General features: G+C 38.6%; 1 protein-coding gene across 7 annotated transcripts in view; it reads left to right on the top strand.

Moving 5' to 3' along the window:
* Positions 1-22,424, top strand: part of CSMD3 (CUB and Sushi multiple domains 3) — a 1,888,113-nt gene that overhangs the window by 1,051,487 nt on the left and 814,202 nt on the right. For all 7 annotated transcript variants that reach the window (XM_077271102.1, XM_077271099.1, XM_077271098.1 and 4 more), the window contains 2 exons: positions 1,554-1,736; positions 6,375-6,701. In XM_077271102.1, coding sequence (XP_077127217.1) covers positions 1,554-1,736; positions 6,375-6,701 — 510 coding nt within the window. The remainder of the gene's footprint in view (positions 1-1,553; positions 1,737-6,374; positions 6,702-22,424) is intronic.

Genomic DNA, 22,424 nt, shown 5'->3' with positions numbered 1-22,424 from the left:
TCCAAACACATTTGAGACTCTTAAAGGAGGGTCAGTATTCATCTCAGCTTCTAAGGTATCTCATTCAGCGAACCTGATCTATACTCATTGACTTGACTGGTTTATTTTTATTTTTGCCCTCAATCATCTGTTCAAAAAATTCATACTCTGCTTTGACCCCAAAGTATGAAAAAGGAATGGGCTGTAAAGCAATTAAAAATTGAAAAATATCATATTCACCTTGCTCTTCACTTGTCCAATGCTGGGCTCCAAAGGCATCCATTCTGGCGCTGGTCTGCCCTTCACTTTTTGCTGGTCCTTTTAGCACCTCCTAGACTCTGATGCATCTTCTGGATTGGCAGCATATCAAAGCAGATGCGTTATGAGTATTATCAGAGACAGGAGAAAGGTTAGGTGAGTATGATGTTATATTTTTTAACCCCTTCATGGCTCATATGAATGCAGCAAAGATGGACACACAGATAAAATTTGCAAAAAAGTTGGATTTGTTAGAATCTTAAGTTTTGGTAAAGCTTAAACAAATTTGATTAGTTTAGAATCAGCTGTCTAATTTGGCTGATATGTACCATGGCTCCACCCCTCAGGGTGTCTGGAATACAGTTACTGACAGCTTGGCTGTCCAATCTGGTACAGGGGCATGCTGAAGCTGTCAGTACTTTGATTGACAGCTAAGCCATGCAATCAGGCACAGGGGCGTGCTGAGCTATCAGTGTGTTGATTGACAGCTTGACTATCCAATCTGAGACTTAGAGGCATCAGTTGTCTCCCAGTGTCCATTATATCAGGAGATTGCCATGCTGCCTAACTGAGCTGTTTGTCCCAGAACTCTGCCAGACGTACATTCAGCTAGTGAGGTTTGTGCTTCCTGTGCCTTGAGCTCTGTATGCTTGATGTTTTGTTGCCTTGGACTCTGTTCTGACATACGTCTGTTTAACATCTTCTCTGATCCGTAATCCTCCTGGTATTCTGACGTCGGAATGCTACCTGACCATGCTTTTACCTCTTTCTTCTGTTTATCATGTACACTCCTGGCATCTGACCTTGGATTCCTTGACCATTCTGACTCACGGCTTGGCCGTGAGAAGTGATGAGCGTCACAATATGAACTATTTTACAAACTTGTAATAACTTACTTAATTGTAATTTGTAACAAATGTACCTCTTATTGTGATGCTGCCTGTGATGATAATGAGATGACTGCTGAGAAGCGATATCTACAAAACAGGAGGTGTCAGCCTGTAATGATGCTAAGTGGTCAAAGAGAAAGTAGCAACATTTCGGGGGAAGAGGGAGTTTGTACAGATAGCAACGTGCACAATCAAAATAAATCTTAAATAACATTTTCAACATAAAAAGGATTACCTGAACAATAAGTAATTTATTGATTATGCATCCCGCTAGGTACCTTTATCCAGAACTATCTCAAACTGGATTGTGGCACAGGTGGCATACATTGTGTTATTAAAAGATCGCTACTGAAGTTTTTAATTTGTTTATTTTACAAGATATGAAGTAGGCTCCTATTTCATTTATATATTTTTTTATTGTTCTAGAAATCGAAAAGGAAAGCTGTGGTGACCCTGGGACACCATTATATGGTATTCGAGAAGGAGATGGCTTTTCCAATGGAGATGTCTTAAGGTTTGAATGTCAGTTTGGATTTGAATTAATAGGACAAAAATCAATATCCTGCAAAGAAAACAATCAATGGTCTGCAAATATACCAATATGTATCTGTAAGTATGTTTTCGTTAAGATATTCTTTATATGCAATTTTTATCTTTTATTTGTTTTTTTAATTAATAGTATTTCATTATTACTAAATGTTACTCAAAAGTGGAGACAAAACAGATTTTCATGGATCTAAAGCACGGTTTATCTCATAAATGTTTTAAAATATGTACCAAAACTGTATTATTTAACAAGGTGTAAAAAAACATTAGTTAAATGCGAACACTTTTGCATTTATTTTATTCCTGCTGCTCCACTAAGTATTTTATTTATGTATTTTTTTTACTAGCCATACAGTCCCAGTGAAATGGGCTTTTTTTATTTAGTGCTTCTTTTTAAGGTCTTTGTCAAGGGGATGTTACTCGCAGGGTAATTATGCAGAGTAGCCTGAAGACACTTCCCCAGAGGATCTGTAAACCACACCCCTTAGTAAATACCATATAAATTTGCACTAATAAAAAGGCCCATATATCTCGGTAAATGGTAAATTTAGAAAAAAATTGAAAAATAAATACTCAGGGGAGCAGCAGGATGAAAAACTAGAGAAAATATTAGTAACTATTGACTTGTACAAAGACCCGTTTTAAAAAGAATCTATCAGCAAAAACACACTATCCTTTTTAAAGAAAACTAATATTGCATCTCAAATAATGAAAAAAATGCTGTCTTACTGTATAATAAAAAGGGAGTAAGTTTAAGCAAATTTGCCAAAATTCATCAGTTTTTCTCAAATTAGACTTGACAATTCACATCAAATATATTTTCTGCCAATTAAATTTCCATTGTTGTGCATTGTGGTCTCCTCATGTCTTTGAGTAAAATAAACATAGGCAAAGTATAAATTTAAAAAATGCTCACTTGACCCTCTTCTGTCTTTCTGCCAGCCCCTCTCTGGTCCTGTGGTGTTCCTTGGACTGGTGAGGTGTCTTCCTGCAGTTAATGGCTTTTTGAGTGCTGACTTGGCCACATTTCATCTTGGCTTTGAGGGCATCATAACTTCTTGTCATGAGTCAGAGAAGGCACTGCACTTGACATAAAAAGAGGCTATAACAAACATAAGAAGACCTCCAGATTAGAGTGAGGCTACATGGTGGAGTAGATTAAAACCAGGAGAGGATAGTTGTTTTATTTTAACCCCTTCCTGGCCCTCTGCAATCCAGCAAAGTGACCGAAGCTCAGATATCATCTTGCTTGAGTTGCACAAAGCAAGTCCCAAAAGGTTTCGATCTGGGCAAATTCTTTTTCTAAAATTCAAGGTGTATTTCATTCAGTATCTCAAACAGATTTTCTCATTTGTATAAAAGTCTCCATAAAGAGACAGCTCCATTTTCAGGGTTATGCAATCCTAGCATGGCCATACCTTCTTTGAACCTATACGGTAGCATACGAGTTGGTAACTGCTATGCTAATGCTGCAAATTTTGCACTAAACTGATGTCTCCTCAGGTTGTAGTGTTGGCTTATGGGAACACACTTGTGTGCTAGGACGCTGGAAGTGCAGACCAGTCTCTTATGAGAACATCTGGACTTGTACATACTGAATCTCTGGGATTTTAAAAAAAGATTATCTTCATATTTATGACTTTTAAATAAAACGTATATGCAGCTATCGGGTATAGGACATCTTCAAAAAGAACCTTTCATCAAATTCTGCATGATGAACTGGATAAAGAATGTAATAGTGGCCACAGAGGAGAATTAAACATTTTTTTTATTTTGCCTCTCTAATGTGGAGATATTAAAAATCAAAGTATTTAACGCCTGCTAACCTTAAGTTGTTTTTATTTAATTCATTGAGTCTTTTCAGACAGTTTGACCAGGATATCGAAAAGTATCATTACAACTCACAGACTGAGAAATCTGGGGGTGTTCTTCTTTCCTTTGAGTGTTGCTGTCTGCATGTGATTGGTCAGCATCATACAGGGAGAATAAGTACAAGCCCGCAGTAAAAGCTATCTAATAACAATCACTTTAAAAAAAAAATAACTCATTAGGTGCTATTATATTGAATGCTAATTTCTCCGCAATGGAGAGACAAAACAATGATTTAAAAAAAATGATTTTTTTTTTCCTCTTTTCTTCTAGTTCAGCATAAACATTTTTGTGAAAGGTCTAGCTTTAATGGAGAAGTCACGTGCCAGAGACCCAATTATGTCAGACAGTCACCTGTTTTCCCTTTGCTTGCCAGATTAAGTTATAAAGCCACAAAAATTATTATACAACAGTGCACTGTGATTATGAGCACATGAATTAAACTATTGCTACTCATTGAAATAATGACAGGTAATTAGTTAACTTTTTTTGATCAAAAAATAAATAAGCCTTCCACCACCAACAAGGTGAATCCATGAGATAGACCCTAACTTTGTTGCATCACCTCTTATTGTGCCTAACGAGGCTTCAAATAAACTCTGGAAGATATAGAATTCAGCTTAGCTCTAATTAAAACGTGTATGATAATGCACTATAAGGAATATATTTATAAGCCAGCACTCCCATAGTTTTAAATTAATGTGCAGCTGCACGTACAATATGCCTTTGCCAATATACAGACACACAACCTCCAAGGCATGCAGCTATTCTGGAAGATTTCATCAGTTTGACGCCGGGTCGCTTCTTCGTTAGACGGAGCCCCAGAGTCCAATGTCATGTTTAGGAGGCGTGAGAGAAGTGTGAAGGGATGTTGAAAAAACATAGAGGGGCATTGCCTGAGAAAATAAGAATATGTTGGTTAATGATCTCCTGAAAAGCCAACACTTAAAGTTGGCATGAAGCAATACATTTGAAATGGATGAATAACAGAAAGATAGATAGTAAATCTGAGCAGAAAATGTGATATTCATTTTCACCAGCTTTGCTGAATTTTGCCCAAAATTTGTTTTGCCGAAATGAAATTTACTTGAATCTTAGAAAGAGAGACGTTTAATCCACTTAGCAAGTGGAGATGGAAAATGGCTTCTCCAAATGTGCAAAGTTTCAAATGACAAACTGCCAGTCCTGTGCCCAACTGTGCACCACTGGAAATGCTGATCTTTGACCGCCCCAATGTAAAAGTATTATAAACTGTTAGATGTCACAGGCGCAGGGTATTATGGGGAATCCAGTGTGGCCGCACAAAATGACAGTAGCGCACTCAGCTATCCTTTAGCACTGTGGAAAATGGAATCCAGCAAAGTTGTCTTTTTCTTTATTTTGTGAAATGTAAATCAAGCATTAAAATGTTCAAAATAGCATGGAACCGCAAATTTCAGAAAATTTTACTCAAATTCAATCCTCCATGGATCAATCTGCTCATCTCCAAAAGATAGCTAGATTTCCAAAAGAGAAAAAGGATAGTCCAGTGTTCAATGGTTTATTGACCCATCATACCAGAGCAACATTTTATTCCAAGTGAGTAACTTTTTCAAGCCTAATTATTAGTTAGCTAGATAGAGAGATGATTGATAGATGATACGTAAGCACATAGGTTATATTAGATGCCATATATACAAGGTACTTTGAGTCGAAATTGACCAGTTTGTGTGTGGCTCATCAACTGCGACAAGGCATACCTTTCTTTAATAAGATCCTAGATTTTTTTTTTTTTATCAGACATACCACTCAAGAACTAAAAGCCTATAGATGTAAAGAGTAAGACTCAGCTTGAATTACAAATAGCCTAAAGGGAAGAGTGCTCAGCCAAATATTAAGGCAATCACAACCTGCGAATGTATGCTGCAAAGAAAAGAAATGTAGTCAGATAGACAGATGGTTAGATGGATAGATATAAACCAAAAGAAGGCAGCACTCCAAGCAAGACAAAAATAAATTGAAAAAAATTGACTACTTGGAGCCCAAATGGCAACGTTTCGTTCATAGAACCATCCTCGGGGTACTATGAATTGAAACATTGCCATTTGGGCTCAATAAAGTCAACTTTTTTCAATTTATTTTTGTCTTGTTTGGATTGCTGTCTTTTATTGTTTTTTTGCTATGAAACAAACTGGATATTTGTCTGGAGGCTTGACACCCACCTGTAAGTAATTTAATTGGGGCTGTTCCAAAATCTCTTTTTCTATAGATAGATAGACTGACATTGTTTTTCTGTGTTTTCATCACTTTAATTGTGATGCCAGATGTGCAAATATATGGATACTACATTTTTGCCAACTAAAGAACTTATGTTGAACGGTACCTTTCTGTTACAACCTTCAAATTAAAATAAGTTGGTTGTCCCCGTAGTATATAAAGCTAATCCTAATATCTTACACTGAGAAATTTTACACCATCTGTTGTTTAGACTTGAGTAAAGACTTCCAGCAAGTTAATGAAGATTTGTATAATTAAGCTAAAGTTTTTCACTTCCCAGTCTTAATTTTTTTTCTTAATTTGAACAAACCCATAATCCTGTTTTCTGTTGCGTTAAGAAAGATTTTATATTGGACTTATATGTAACCCATGTGATTTTCAATGGAGAGATTTTAGATAGACAAAAAACAATTACTTCTGACAATTATAATGCTCATTTGGCCAACGCCCAGGGATTATAACCGCACATAGGCAATCAAAAGTAGCAAACTGCATGTTATGTAAATGTGTATGAATAAAGTGGAGAGCTTCCTAAAACATGTCCTCTCGCTAATTTATTGTATTTCATTTTTATAGTTCCATGCCTGTCAAATTTTACTGCACCAATGGGAACAGTCCTCTCTCCTGACTACCCAGAAGGTTACGGAAACAATTTAAACTGTATCTGGGCCATTATTTCGGATCCAGGAAGCCGGATACATTTGTCGTTTAATGATTTTGACTTGGAATCACAGTTTGATTTTTTGGCAATTAAAGATGGTGACTCTTTAGACTCTCCAATATTAGGAACATTCACCGGTGCTGAAGTCCCATCTCATCTTACTAGTAACAATCACATACTACGGTTGGAATTCCAAGCAGATCATTCTATGTCTGGACGTGGATTTAATATTACGTATAGCAGTAAGTAAGATTATATTTTGTTGCATGTGATTTTTGCAACAGATAAAGCATGAGAGTAACATGATTGCAGTCATTTTTCTATGTTACTGTTAAAAGAAAACTTCCAAATTATAATTTCGGCATATTTGCTCATCCATAATGACTAAGGGTGTCTCTTTACCTTTCTTTTTTGTTTGACATTTAGAAAAATGAGCAATAACAGATGACCATTAGTGATGAGCGAGTATACTCGTTGCTCGGGTTTCACAGAGCACGCTCGGGTGGTCTCCGAGTGTTTTGGAGTGCTCGGAGATTTCGTTTTCGTCTCTGCAGCTACATGATTTGCAACTGCTAGACAGCCTGAATACATGTGAGGGTTGCCTGTTTGTTAGGGAATTTCCACATGTATTCAAAAAACCAATTTTGCTAAATGCTCTCAGTAGTCATTCAACGATGTACATGTCTATATGTGGTCACCCAAAATGTGTGACTTGAATAACAATCTTGGGTTTTACTAACGTCAAACTAATGTATTGAAGATTTATAGTGAAAAAGTGGAGTCCTTACAGAATGGTGAGGCTAAAAATAAGGAGGCCTTATGGTTGATCTAGGACATAGAATGTATATAAATTTGGACATATGCATACAACCAGTGGCTTCTAAATAGGTGATGGAAAGATTTGTGTCATATAGGCTTAAAATGTATATGCCAGATATAATCCACAGGGTTGACAACTTGACTTTTTATCTGTCTTGGACAACTTATCAAAATATTACAGGCAGACGATATTTTTTATGCACACATTGGAAAACCATAGTAAATCATAATGGTTACAATTGATCCATGTCTACAGCCTATAATTATAAAATGAAGACATCAGCTGCATTTACGGTAAACTGTAAAATGCTGACAATTAGTCAGCATTGTAATTTGCATAATTTTCTTTTGCTTAAAAAGAATCACTGACGTCTTACATCTTTTTTACGGATGGGGCAAAAAAGCGCCCTATTTTTATGGACTGTCCAGGAACTTCTAGAAGGTTTGCAACTTTGATAAACCAGTGCTCAAGAGCCATAAAAAAACTGATTCTTTATTTATTTATCCCCAATAGCACTTTATAAGGTATAAAAACAGACAAAAAACAACACGTTTCAGGTTTTAGACCACCCTTAATCATGGTACACTCTTTAATCACCAAACTTAAGTCTTCTTTGTTTACTTATCCACAACATCATAAAGTATAACAGACAAACCAATGCATTTCAGGTGGTCAGACCACCATTACTCAAGATATCATGGATAAGGGTGGTCTAACCACCTGAATCACGTGAGTTTTGTCTGTTCTTATGCTTTCTCTATCATGTGCTATTATGGATCAATAAATAAAGAAGACTCAAATGCTGGATTAAATCTACCATATATGTTATACTTGGAAAAGTGGCCCTGCTACATTTTTAGTGCACCGAGAACACCACCTAATGGTACAATATGATTAATTCCCTGGATTGGTGAGCTAATCACTTTTTTTATTTATTTTCATAGACTTTAAATGGCCTGCATGACATTACTGAAAAATGTTTTTTCACTTATGTCTGTTGACTGTATCTCCTACTGCAGATCTATTCACTGCACAAAAGTCTCAAGGTACCTTCACACTAAACAATATCGCTAGCGATCCGTGATGTTGCAGCGTCCTGGCTAGCGATATCGTTGTGTTTGACACGCAGCAGCGATCAGGATCCCGCTGTGAGATCGCTGGTCATTGCTGAAAGTCCAGAACTTTATTTCGTCGCTGGATCTCCCGCTGACATCGCTGGATCGGTGTGTGTGACACCGATCCAGCGATGTCTTCACTGGTAACTAGGGTAAACATCGGGTTACTAAGTGCAGGGCCGCGCTTAGTAACCCAATGTTTACCCTGGTTACCATTGTAAAAGTAAAAAAAAACCCCACATACTCACATTCCGGTGCCCGGCGTCCGCTTCCCTGCACTCCTCCTGCATCCTGTGTAAGTGCCGGCCGTAAAGCAGAGCAGTGACGTCACCGCTCTGCTCTGTGGGAGATGCCGGAGATGTTCGGCGCTGACACAGGATGCAGGAGGAGTGCAGGGAAGCGGACGCCGGGCACCGGAATGTGAGTATGTGTTTTTTTTTTTTACTTTTACAATGGTAACCAGGGTAAACATTGGGTTGCTAAGCGCGGCCCTGCGCTTAGTAACCCGATGTTTACCCTGGTTACCAGGGGACTTCGGCATCGTTGGTCGCTGGAGAGCCGTCTGTGTGACAGCTCTCCAGCGACCACACAACGATGAAACAGCGACGCTGCAGCGATCGGCATCGTTGTCTGTATCGCTGCAGCGTCGCTTAGTGTGAAGGTACCTTTATACACATAAAATCCTGTAGTGCTAAAGATCTATTGTCAAGACTTTTATGTTCTTTATTGGATATTTTTTTTCTCCTGGGTACCATATGAACAATGGTTCCCCAGAATAAATTGTTTTTCGTTTTAATCATGAGTTGAAGTGGTCACTGTTTTAGTGGTGATTATCTGACTTATCTTTGGGTGTGACTATAATGGTAATATTTTATTTTTTAAAAGCCCTCGACTCAATCTGAAGCCATGGCAACTTGATGGATGAACGATCTGTAGGAAGATAGGCCCACCAGGGTTTCCTCCACTGTTATCTTGATAGTATCAAGTCATTAGGTTGCTGGTCTCTCTCATCGAGTTGTTCCTTCTGTTCTTTCGACCACAGTGTCCTTTTCCAGATATTAGTGTAGGGACTACTTAAATGCATATAGGTAATTATCGCAAGTACGTATTATTTAGATGGTTTACCACTATTATATCACATTTTATTGAATAGGTAGTTAACCAATGTCTTATAGTGTTATCACGTATAACACTTTCTTTGTTGATGTTGGCAACAGTACTTTATTGATGTATTGTTCTTTTGTTTTAGACCACTATTGTAATATCTCCTTACTGGCATCCATCTTACATGTATGATGTGTGTTGCTTGCAGGAGCTGAGTCGCACCATAATTGACATATTCTAGCTGTCTTATACAGCCAACATCTGCCTCTTGTAGAAACAATCGGAGCTTCAAGCAGTTATTTTACCCCATTCAATGTTGTGTCAGATCTGTGACAGCAGCACTTAAGAAGTGAGATCCGTTCAATGCACCTGAGGCTAGGGTTACATTGCGTTATGTGACCGCGTTTAACGGACTACGTTACACCGCGGCATAAGCCTGTAATGGTGAACGCGTCGCTAGCGCCCGCCCACATTGGGCGTGCGCTAGCGATGTGCCGTCATTTGAGTGACGGACCTCGGACGCTGCTTGCAGCGTCCGTGGCGTGCCCGAGGTCCGTTCCTCGCTAGTGCAGATCGGGGATCTGCGCTAGAGGGACGCCGAACGCGGACCCTAGAGAAGCATTGCGTTAGTGCAATCCGCTAGCGCTATGCGCTTAACGGATTGCCCTAACGCAATGTGACCCTAGCCTAACATCCTCTTTATGATGAAATTTCAGTGTGCCAATGGGTTGACATAACATCTAGGGACCTGATGAAGACCCCAGCACCTACCGTGATGGTAATCAGATGATGACTAAGCTGTGGCTTTCATAGGACAGTGCAATTTTTATCTATATGCTGCCATCCAGTTCTTCCATTGTGTTGCGATAAATAGAATAAGCTTAGTCACATTGTTAGTCACATTGTAGGATTCTCTGCACTTTTGTAGAACATCAGTGTTTGCAGGGAAAACCAGTGTTATTTTTTTTCTGACGATGCCTTCAAATTATATCTGAAAAATGGTGAGGGAGTCTTAGGAACTTTCATTTTCTATTGCTATTATGGAGGTGGGGTGAACTCCTGATGTGGCCATTTGCCTTTCAGGAAGAAGAAGGGTGAAGTGGTTAAGGCTTTATATAATTTTCACAAGGTTGAATCTTTAGAACGACAATCCTAGTATTTCTCTACATCAATTTTGTACCCAGGTAAAATTAAAAAAAAATACCTTTAAGGGAGTCAGTGGTTTGAAGTTTTGATTAAACTGATGCTAGAATTTACTCTTTAAAGAGTATGTCTGTTCTTATCACTATAACTAAACAGGTAATTGCTTCTGCCAAGGCCAGAACCGTGCAATTAATACCAATATAAATTTAGTGTCTTTTCAAAGTGACACCAGTGGATTATGCTGTCACTAATAAGTTCTCAAAGTGTAATTGTGTAGCATTAACATTAAATTGACTGTGACATATGTCACGCCAGCTTGGTACATAAAACTGATGTTTTGCCAGTAGGGGTTTTCTCTTACAATGCTTAATATTCTTATTCAGCTGCAGTTCACTTGCCATGCATGACTTACAGTGATGTCCTATCCTTTCATGCTGATAAAATACAGGTAAAAAAAGATATATGGTATGTGCACATAATGATCCTCGGTATAGAAGAGAATAAAAATAGTCAAAAATCCTTTCAATGTAGTATTTAAATAATATCAATTGTTAATCTTCTTGACCAAGAAAATAGTATGACAATAATTATACTAACAATAATAATAATAATAATAATAATAATCCTTATATATTATTTAAAAACACTCTTTTTCGGTGATTCCTTTGTATCTCCGTTCATACTGCACCCACAGTTTGCTGCACCCCTTCAGCAAGAAAATAGCCAAACAAAACCACACATCCACAATGTGATCACAAAACACACTTTACACATCAATTTTCATAAACCTGCAGTAACGAAAAATGACCTGCAGGTGGCACCACACTACCCCAAAGCATACTACCACAAAGCTGAAACAAATCCTAACATTTGCCTTGGGGGCTTTCCAGCTTGCCAAACTCCTTGCCCAGCTGATTTCAGGCAGGTACATATAAAATATTTGCTGCATATGTGGAAGTAGAATAAAAGTAAAACTTTACCTGTTTAAGACTTCAGCTTTAAAACTGAAGATATAAATGAATGCAGGCTAAAAGGGACCGGACAGGTTCTGAATAGTGATGAGCGAATATACTCGTTACTAGAGATTTCCCGAGCACGCTCGGGTGTCCTCCGAGTATTTTTTAGTGCTCGGAGATTTAGTTTTCCTCACATCAGCTGAATGATTTACAGCTATTAGCCTGCTTGATTATATGTGGGGATTCCCTAGCAACCAGGCATCCTCCACATGTACTTAGCCTGGCTAATAGCTGTAAATCATTCAGCTGAGGCAAAGAAAACTAAATCTCTGAGCACTAAAAATTGCTCAGAGGACACCCGAGCGTGCTCGGGAAATCTCAAGTAACGAGCATATTCGCTCATCACTAGCTCTGAACCATCAAATTTTCTGTATTATTGGACAGTCATTGAAAAGTCTACCTTCCTTCTAAGGTTGCAGCTTATTGGTGACCTGGAGTAACCTCTGGTTTCAAGTAAAAACTGCAGCATTGACATTACTCAGACTGTGCATTGTTTCCTGAAGGGAAATATTGGTGGAAACAAACTTGCAAAAAAAAAAAAAATCCAACTGTAGGGAAAAAAAGGTAAAACAATCTGCAGATATTACATTTTTTTAAAGGGATATTCCCAATTAAAGGGAGCTTCTCCATTCACATACATAGGGCTATGGTGCACTTCCCTACACTGCAGATAGATGGCAGTGCTGCTGTGGAGGGGAAAAAATGCTGCTGCCCCTGTTCTTTTGCAAGGTCCCTGACAATCAGACCCCTTCTGATCAGTAAGTAAACACCATTATGTTTAATGTTGGGGGATCTCCTTTAGGCTGGAGTCACATACTGTAAGGAGTCGAGTCCGCCAACCCTAACACATACAACATATAAAAAATTGTTCAGTTTTACACGGACGAGAATCACAGAAATGTTCCCTGAACAGGGATCCATATGTCATCCGTGTGCAGTGCGAGGATGCGATTTCCTCACATGTAAGCATCCGTGTGACATCCGTATGGCATCCGTATGGCGAGATTTGTTCGCCGGCTTGCAAAATGGACATATAATGGATCCATGGGCTCAAATATTCTTGAAAACATATATATATGTCAGTGACACACATACCTCTCTGTGTTCATCATCTCATTAAATACATTTACATTTGACCAGCTTAATTTTCCTGAAATTGCCTGCACCCCTTACAACCAATGTGCAAAAATTTTGCACGGGCCAACTAGTAATAATAAACATTTTATTACTAGTAATAAATGCCTTTTATCATCATCTGTATTATTATTCAGTCCTATTGACTGATTTGATGAAAGGAGCTGCTACAAGAGCCCCAAACTCACTAGAACAATACATTCTCTATTTGTATTGCTGTCATGTCTTGCCAGTCTTGTAGATCTCATTAAAGGGGTTTTCCCGTACAGAAAAAAATGTTGTTTTTTTACCAGTTGAGGAGGATTTTCAAAGACCCTGATCAGTAAGAACAGTTCTTGAGCAAAAGGTGGTGTTGATGCTGCCAGATGGTTGAGTAGCAAAGTAGTGAAGTGATGCTATCAAAGAGATGCATAACTAGTGTTGAGGAGCTGTAGTTCCGCTACCGAGAGGAAATTAATTTTATTCCCTTCAGCTCTATTGTGCTTTCAGTCATAGGGGTGGGTCGGCAAGGAAGCCTCTGTGCTTATAGAGAGGTGGCTGTAACTGCTCTACTGGCATTGACTGACGGCATACTCAGAATTAGGGTTGGCTGTCAGTCAATGCTGGGACACAGTTACAGCCCTCACTCTCTATACAGAGAGCGGTGACTGAAACCATGCCAATCTATGCCTATGACTGGAAACTGAATGCTGCCGGGGAGACTAAAGTTCATTTCCATCTTGCAGCAGGGTCCTCTATGCTGAAATTTCACAGTGTCAGAACGCTATAAACTGGCAGATTAACCACATATATGTAGGTTAATAGCATTATTTTTCCAGACAGGTTCCCTTTAAAATGCTGCATGGCTGCATTACTGAAAATGCAGCAAAAAAGATATTATGGCTCTTGCAATAATGGAAGGAAAAAAATTAAAGCACAAATATGAGAAATCACAATGTTGGTCCAGAGTTAAATGAATAATGAGATAATGCCTTTGTCTGGAATTACTTCAGTAAGTGTACCAGGCTAAGTATCACTCATGTTGAGGAATGGTGGACCACTTCTGCACTGATCCCACTTGGGATTCCCCAGTCTCATGAGAGCTAGTTGAAACTGAATATTTTGTTATATTTACTACTATATTCACTGGCAATAAACATATAGAAAGCTACATAAGTGAAAAGGCTATTCCTTTACTCGTGGTAAAACAATTTCTCCGTCTAATGTCGTATTATGAAGACTTATTGCAACGTGTCTTCCTAGGAAGAAAAATGATTAAATAATCCAGATCCAATGGAAAAGAAAGCAGCTGCACTATCCATATGCGAGTTGTTACTAGCACTGCCTGAATTGACTTAAACTAGATCTGACACACAGAAAGCTTTGCTTATTTCACGACAAATCGAGTTTGCCATGACAGAAGTTAAAAATGTTCCTCAAGGCATCTGAGACTTTATTGGAGACTTTCATTCACTGATAATTTTGTATAAAAGGCTTTTACAGTGGAAGGTGTTTAAGCAAAAATACAAAAGATATAATATCAAATTTAGGCTACGATTGGTGAAAAAATCGATTGTAAAAATTTAATTTAGTGAACGAAATCAGTGCTTAAACGGGTTTCCTAGTTGCTTTTTTGTTAACTTATTAAATTAATTGTAGAAAAGGAAAATAAACATTTTTCTAATATATATGTTGTGACAACACAGCATTTAATCTTAATTATCCAGACATTTATTTTCAGTAAGCCAGGAGGCATAGACTTTTATCTTTATGTTAACTCTTCTTGTAGATTGAATTGATATTTACCTCTTATATGAGCTCCTATGTTTTATTATACTGTTATCTTTGCAAAACAGGGATGCAGGGTCACTGAACAATGATATTTGCTGATATGTTGATTACACGTTATACCAGGCCATGCAGTTTGTTGACTTGCAAACATTGAAGAATAAACTAAATAATCAAACAATGCAAGTTAATCTCATCACCCATTACCCTTGACCTGTGAATAATGGCTTGAAGAATAGATGTGAATTATAAAAATGAAATGACTCTGTAACAACACATCCAGACATCCAAGACATCCAGACATCTGGAAATCCAAAGAACCAGAGACTCTTTACAAAACCACAGCCAGAAACATTCTACAGGATAGCTATCAGATCATGACTCCATCACAAGGGACACAGATTTGACAGTCTACAGGATGTCATCTTAGGGGACCACAGCCCCAGCTGAATAAATACAGAACTGCTCCATTGACCATGACTGAACCCATGGATACATTTGAGGTAGTAAGGATTTTGACCCATCGGTCATCTGAGCCACACGGATACATTTGTAAAAGCCAGGTTTGGGAACTACCGGTCACCTGGCTCCATGGAGGTGTTCAGAGAAGCCAGGTTGTGAGTCACCTGGCCTTGTACCTCAATGGACTGCCAGTTTCCTAAGCTTGCCATTACCTCCTCTCTGTGTGTGCCCCAATACTCACATACCCTTTCTACAGATGAACAAATATTTTGAAATACGATTTTACCAACTTTGACAAATTTTCCTCAAGAAATTGATTTGCGGAATAAACACACTCAAATTTCAATACTGTAAAGCTTGTAACTTCTAATAAAATATGCACATAGGGGAGAGGAAAGAGATAATCTCACTGACCATACGAACTTACAATTTACATACAGCTGTGTTGAGGCCTGTGAAAAGCAGCACTTTACTCCTATTCACAGATGCCAGAGACTTTGAGGATCGTGAATTATGGAGTAGGAGCTTTTTAGGAACTTTTTTTTAATAAATTGGAGAACATGGGATAGTGTGGGGGAGTATTTATTCAAATATATTTTTTCTGTGTGTGGGTGTTTTTTTATTACTGGGTTAGTAATGAGGGTGTCAGATAGATGCTTTTCCATTACTAACCCCTCAGTTTGATGTCAGCTGACATTACACAGCTGACATCAACCCCCAAAAATATTATCCCAATTTTTACCACTCCAGGTCAATCTGGAAGAATCCGGCCAAGTACTAGAATTCTAACCAGTGCAGGAGTAGGAAAAATCAGATACTGCGGTTTTCTGGCTCCTTCTCTGTCGCAGTAAACCCGTGACACCTATGCTCTCCCTCTTTTAACGACTGCTTACTGAGGACACTGTTGCGAACATAATGTCACTGGGTCTAAAAGAAGACCCTATGATGTGATCCGGCCAGCCATTCCCAGTAATGCCAGTAGTCAACATGGCTACGGCATTAACATGTATGGCGGGCAATCCCTGCATGTTTATTGGCTGTCAAGCAGCTGCAAAACGTGGTTTTGGACTCAAGCATTTGCTCGAGCACCCACAATAAGTGATCGAGTAATGAGCGTGACTTAATTTTTGCATTCCTTTATATAATGTTAATTACATAGGAAATTAATTAGTGCGAAACAGTCTTCTGGTTTCCATATTATAGCTCCATGCATTGATTTAACAGAGCTGTAATATGTTGTTAGGCATGAATTGCTATAATATGCACATACTGCTATAATGTTATATTAATACTGAATATTATTCTTATTCTTTATTTTTAAATTATAAAGCATCTTTTTTTCCACATACATGACTCACTCTAGTCACATATAAACTTTATTTTAATCTTTATGTCATCCATGCATCTTATCATTAGGTTATGCCCTTTCCACTTCAATAACGAAGAGAGTGGTTATGTTTAATTGACAATAATTAAGATGAATAATTCACAGGATACATTGATTGTTACACTAATATAATATGACTTTTGGGTTTTCTTAGAATCCTGCATGTGTGTAGGTTACCTGAAATATTCATTATTTCACTGCTGTAAAGCTGTCGGAATATAAATCAATTTTATCTGTATGTTTGAATATGTTCAGATTGAGTGGAATATTGGCCACACATTTGTTTAAGAAATTATAATGTATTCAATTTTATTTATTTATCTTCTCTTTTGTTTTTATGTTTTGTTCATTTGTAGATTTTATTTTTCATTTTGTTTTATATTATGAATTTACTCATCAAAGTCTTAAGACAAAATGTATCACCATGAGGGCTTTTTCACGCACTATGATTTTTTCACATGCTTTTTTTTTGCAGAAAACATGCATTGTCTTACAATACTAGCAAACTGAAGGATATTTCTGAATTCTGATGCTTACTCTGCTTATTTTCCTGCATATTTGAACCATCAAAGCGTCTTTTGAAATCTGCAGCATGTAAACTCATTCAACGTTTTTGCAGCAATTTTCACCTTTTCAAAAACAGTGGAAAAAATATAGCTAAAAAATGCATCAAAACTTATGCAAAAATGCACCAAAAACATGAGTATTTTATGCAATCTTGACATGTCAACAGTTTTCTTTTTGCTGCAGAAAAATCCGATGCAGAAATTAATTTGTGCACATATCCTAAGGCATGTTTTAAATATGGCTACAATCCCACCCGAAATCCCCTCGGAAATCCAGGAATTATTTTCTATGAGGTTTTCAGCTCTAACAAGGTTTATGATACATCTTTTTATACACTTTTTTTTGCAGCCTTTTGACTTCACTATTTAGTGTGAGTTCCAAAAGTAATCCACCTAAAAAATGACACATCACTACTTTTTTTCACTGGTCAATTTTTAACACTTTCCCAACATATGACTTATGTCAGGTCCTCTTCTTTAAAGCAGGCTCAGAAACTGAGCCTGCTTTATCTTCGGCAGGTAAAGGTTATTAACCTGGTAAAAGCCGCTGCCAATGTCTGATAGCAACAGTTACAGAATGTGGCCTGGGAGGTTGAGCACCCATCAGTCTTTATGTGATCGCGGGGTGCTGACAGTTGCTATGATAGCTGGGTGACTTCCTAGAGACAACACTCTTGCGAAAATCGGCCTGTGGTTAGAGTTCATCACAGACCATTATTTTAACTTTAACATTAATTTTTCAATACTGTAGTAGACAATCCCAAATTCAAGTTCCCTTTGGATCTACAAAATACAGTTAAAATTAAAAAAATTGAAAACTTTTTTAAAATCTAAAAACAATGGAATATTCCAATGAATCCCTTTCAAAAATAACACGACTGTTATTGCTGGATTCATGAAAGTTCAATCTATCAATATAGAACATATTATTTACCTGCTTAGCAAATGGCAAAAATAGAAAACAAATGCCAAAGTTGTGTTTTTTTTATTGTAAAAACATAGCAGAAAAAAATGCAATAAGAAGCAATGAAAACATATCTACCCCAACACTGTATCAGGAAAAGCTCAGCTCACGACAGAGAAAAGAAGTCCTCACCAAGCGACCAAAAAATGAAAATGCTGTGAGTCTGGAATTTTTTTTTTTTTTTTTGCTTTTGCAAATTTCCTTTTTTTTTATATGTAAATAAAGCAAATAAAAGTTTGGTATTTTACTAATTGGACTTACCTGGAAAATCGCATTACCAGGTTTTTTTTAATCATACAATGAACATCATGAAAACAAAACGCCAAAAAAACTTTGGCAGAATTGAAAAATGTCACTGTGCTTGAATTTTTTTTTCATTGTCCAGTATATTGAATGGTAAAATTAGTGGTGTCATTTTAGAACTACATCTCATTCCACACAAAAAAATATTTCATATGTGACTGTGGACGGAGAAATAAAAAAAATATGACTCTTAGAAAAAGAGAAAGGAAAAACAAAAATGCAGAAATGGAAAACTGCCCGGTTGGGTAGGGTTTAAGCCTTTTCCAAAAATGTGCTGTATGAACAGAAGGGAAGCTATCCCTTTGAAATCAATAGGAAGCTTATTGTAAGGGTGTTTGTGGTAGTTTTTGATGTGGATTCTGGAGCTCGGTGAATAAAACACTTTCACGCTAAACTTTTTATACACACCTTTACAAAGACGCATGGATTCCGGTAGGCCATGTACTTTACTACTGTATGTATCCTATATGCTGCTGTATACAGCATCTCCTGGAAGAAACAAAATAAGTCTCTGTATGAAATCTGGGAAAAATAGAGGAAAAATAGAGCCCCAAAGGCTTCATAAGGTGCTGTGTTATGACTGTATAATATGGTTCTTGTACAGAGCTATAATAGAGTCATGTACATGAGTCCTAAATAGCACAAACCTTTTATCATGTTGTCAAATAAATGTATTCCAGAAATCATTATTTTTTCATCATTGATCTACATATCTGCACATCTGCAGATTATGTACATTGAGAAGCAGCACATTATTAATAGTTTATGTTGTTAGTCTATAAGTGTATTGGAGCGTTCAATCCCATCAACAGGAATGATACGTATTGTAAGAAATGGAAAAAAGACCAATATACTGAAAAGTTGGATGTAGATAAAAAAAATGCCAAACAGAATGATTCACTAGTAAGTAGTGTTGAGCATTCCGATACCGCAAGTATCGGGTATCGGCCGATACTTGCGGGTATCGGAATTCCGATACCGAGATCCGATACTTTTGTGGTATCGGGTATCGGTATCGAAACAACATTAATGTGTAAAAGAAAGAATTAAAATAAAAAATATTGCTATACTCACCTCTCCGACGCAGCCTGGACCTCACCGAGGGAACCGGCAGCGTTCTTTGCTTAAAATGCGCGCGTTTACTTCCTTCCGTGACGTCACCGCTTGTGATTGGTCGCGTGCCGCCCATGTGGCCGCGACGCGACCAATCACAGCAAGCCGTGACGTAATTTTCAGGTCCTCAATGCCTAATTCTAGGCATTCAGGATATTAAAATTGCGTTCCGGCTTGTGATTGGTCGCGTCGCGGTCACATGGGCGACGCGACCAATCACAAGCTGTGACATCACGGGAGGAAGGAAACGCGCGCATTTTAAAATTACGTCACGGCTTGTGATTGGTTGCGTGCCGCCCATGTGACCGCGACGCGACCAATCACAGCAAGCCGTGACGTAATTTCAGGTCCTGAATGCCTAATTCTGCATTCAGGATCTGAAAATTACGTCACGGCTTGCTGTGATTGGTCGCGTCGCGGTCACATGGGCGGCACGCAACCAATCACAAGCCGTGACGTAATTTTAAAATGCGCGCGTTTCCTTCCTCCCATGACATCACGGCTTGTGATTGGTCGCGTCGCCCATGTGACCGCGACGCGACCAATCACAAGCCGGAACACAATTTTAAAATCCTGAATGCCTAGAATTAGGCATTGAGGACCTTAAAATTACGTCACGGCTTGCTGTGATTGGTCGCGTCGTGGCCACATGGGCGGCACATGACCAATCACAAGCCGTGACATCACGGAAGGAAGTAAATGCGCGCATTTTAAGCAAAGAACGCTGCCGGTTCCCTCGGTGAGGTCCAGGCTGCGTCGGAGAGGTGAGTATAGCAATATTTTTTATTTTAATTCTTTCTTTTACACATTAATATGGATCCCAGGGCCTGAAGGAGAGTTTCCTCTCCTTCAGACCCTGGGAACCATCAGGGATACCGTCCGATACTTGAGTCCCATTGACTTGTATTGGTATCGGGTATCGGTATCGGATTAGATCCGATACTTTGCCGGTATCGGCCGATACTTTCCGATACCGATACTTTCAAGTATCGGACGGTATCGCTCAACACTACTAGTAAGCAATCCAGAATATGCTAGTATGAAGATGAAAGTGTCTGTAGACCAGCAAACCTTTGTATATCTTCCCCAGAAATATCTCAGATGGATTTTTTTGCAGCCACAATTTACTATTTTCTCTAAAAAAAATTAAAAACATTAGCAAGATTGGTCATTGGGATTTGGTTACTATTGTTTTAGTTGAAACCTAGTTAACCAGGAAAATTAGGAGGGCTCCCATCAAAGTTTTATAATAATAATAATAATCTTTATTTATATAGCCCCAACATATTCTGCAGCGCTTTACAGTTTAACAGTTTCAAACACAACAGTCATAAGTAACAACATTAACAATACAATAATTAAAGCAAAATAAGATGACCCTGCTCGTGAGAGCTTACAGTCTCCAATCCTCTTAATATATTGCAATCATCATATTATTTAGCACTGTGTTCTTACAAATGCTCATTTTGCCTTTCTGCCCAGCTAATTCTTCTCTTTTATAAGTAGAAACAGAACATTTCTTTTCCATGCAAAAATCATTCCCTTCTTTAACTCCTGACCCATCTTCTCCTCCCTCTTCCTTGCCACGGACTTTTGCAGTGACTTTGACTCATACAGGGAAAATTAATAAAAGTAACTGGATTGGAAGTTTTTCTGAGCTCTTAGGAATTATGACACGAGATATAGTAGATAAAATTGCAGGTTAATTGTCAACTTGTTTCAGAGTCCACTGACTCCTTCCTCAGGACAACCATGCAAACATTTAACTATTTTTTATAGTTATCCTGAGGAAGGAGTCAGTGGACTCTGAAACACGTCGACAATAAACTGTCACAATTCCAGAGAACGCAGAAGCACTTCCAAACCGGTTACTTTTATTAAAATTATATGGAAGCTGCTGCATCTTGGCCTCTAGACTCTAAAGGTACCTCCACACTAAGCGACTTTGCAGCGAGAACGGCGACGATCTGTGACGTTGCTGCGTCCTGGATAGCGATCTCATTGTGTTTGACACGCAGCAGCGATCTGGATCCCGCTGTGATATCGCTGGTCGGAGCTAGAAGTCCAGAACTTTATTTCGTCGCTGATCACCCGCTGTCATCACTGGATCGGTGTGTGTGACACCAATCCAGCGATGTGTTCACTTGTAACCAGGGTAAATATCGGGCCGCGCTTAGTAACCCGATATTTACCCTGGTTACCATTGTAAAAGTAAAAAAACACTACATACTCACCTTCTGATGTCTGTCACATTCCCCGCCGGCGGCTTCCCAGCACTGAATGTGTCAGCGCCGGCCGGCCATAAAGCAGAGCACAGCGGTGACGTCACCGCTGCTGCTGGCGCTGACACATTCAGTCAGTGCAGGAAGCTCTGAGCAGCAGCGCGTAACCCTGTGGACGCCGGGGGACGTGACAGACATCAGAAGGTGAGTATGTAGTGTTTTTTTTTACTTTTACAATGGTAACCAGGGTAAATATCGGGTTACTAAGCGCGGCCCTGCATTTAGTAACCCGATGTTTACCCTGGTTACCCGGGTGCTGCAGGGGGACTTCGGCATCGTTGAAGACAGTTTCAATGATGCCGAAGTCGTTCCCCTGATTGTTGGTCGCTGGAGAGAGCTGTCTGTGTGACAGCTCCCCAGCGACCACACAATGACTTACCAACGATCGCATCGCTGGTCGTGATCATTGGTAAGTCGTTTAGTGTAACGGTACCATTAGTGTTGTGTCTCACACAACCTTACAAGGTGAGTGGTTTTACCTTTCATTCATCAAACTTTTCACCTAGATAAGACCCTATTGTGCTCTTGCATTTCTGTTCAGGCAAAAATTGACCTACTATTTCTACATAGAGATTAGAAGAATTCAGCTAGTCTGTTTTTAATGCTATGATATCACAGGCCTAATGGAAAACAGAAGCATTGACTAGGTAGAAAGGAAAAATGAGCACTTGTAAGTACACCTTGTTATGTAAGATGACTGCAACATATTAAGAGGATAAAGACTTTGCTATGAGTGCTTCTTTAAGTGTACAGGGTGTTAGGGCTGGCGGAACGCACCGAGTAAATAGA

Source organism: Ranitomeya variabilis, chromosome 6 (genome assembly GCF_051348905.1).
Source record: "Ranitomeya variabilis isolate aRanVar5 chromosome 6, aRanVar5.hap1, whole genome shotgun sequence".
In the NCBI taxonomy this organism is placed as follows: Eukaryota; Metazoa; Chordata; class Amphibia; order Anura; family Dendrobatidae; genus Ranitomeya; species Ranitomeya variabilis.
Note: the sequence above shows the minus strand (reverse complement) of the source record. Positions and strands in the feature narration are given on the sequence as shown.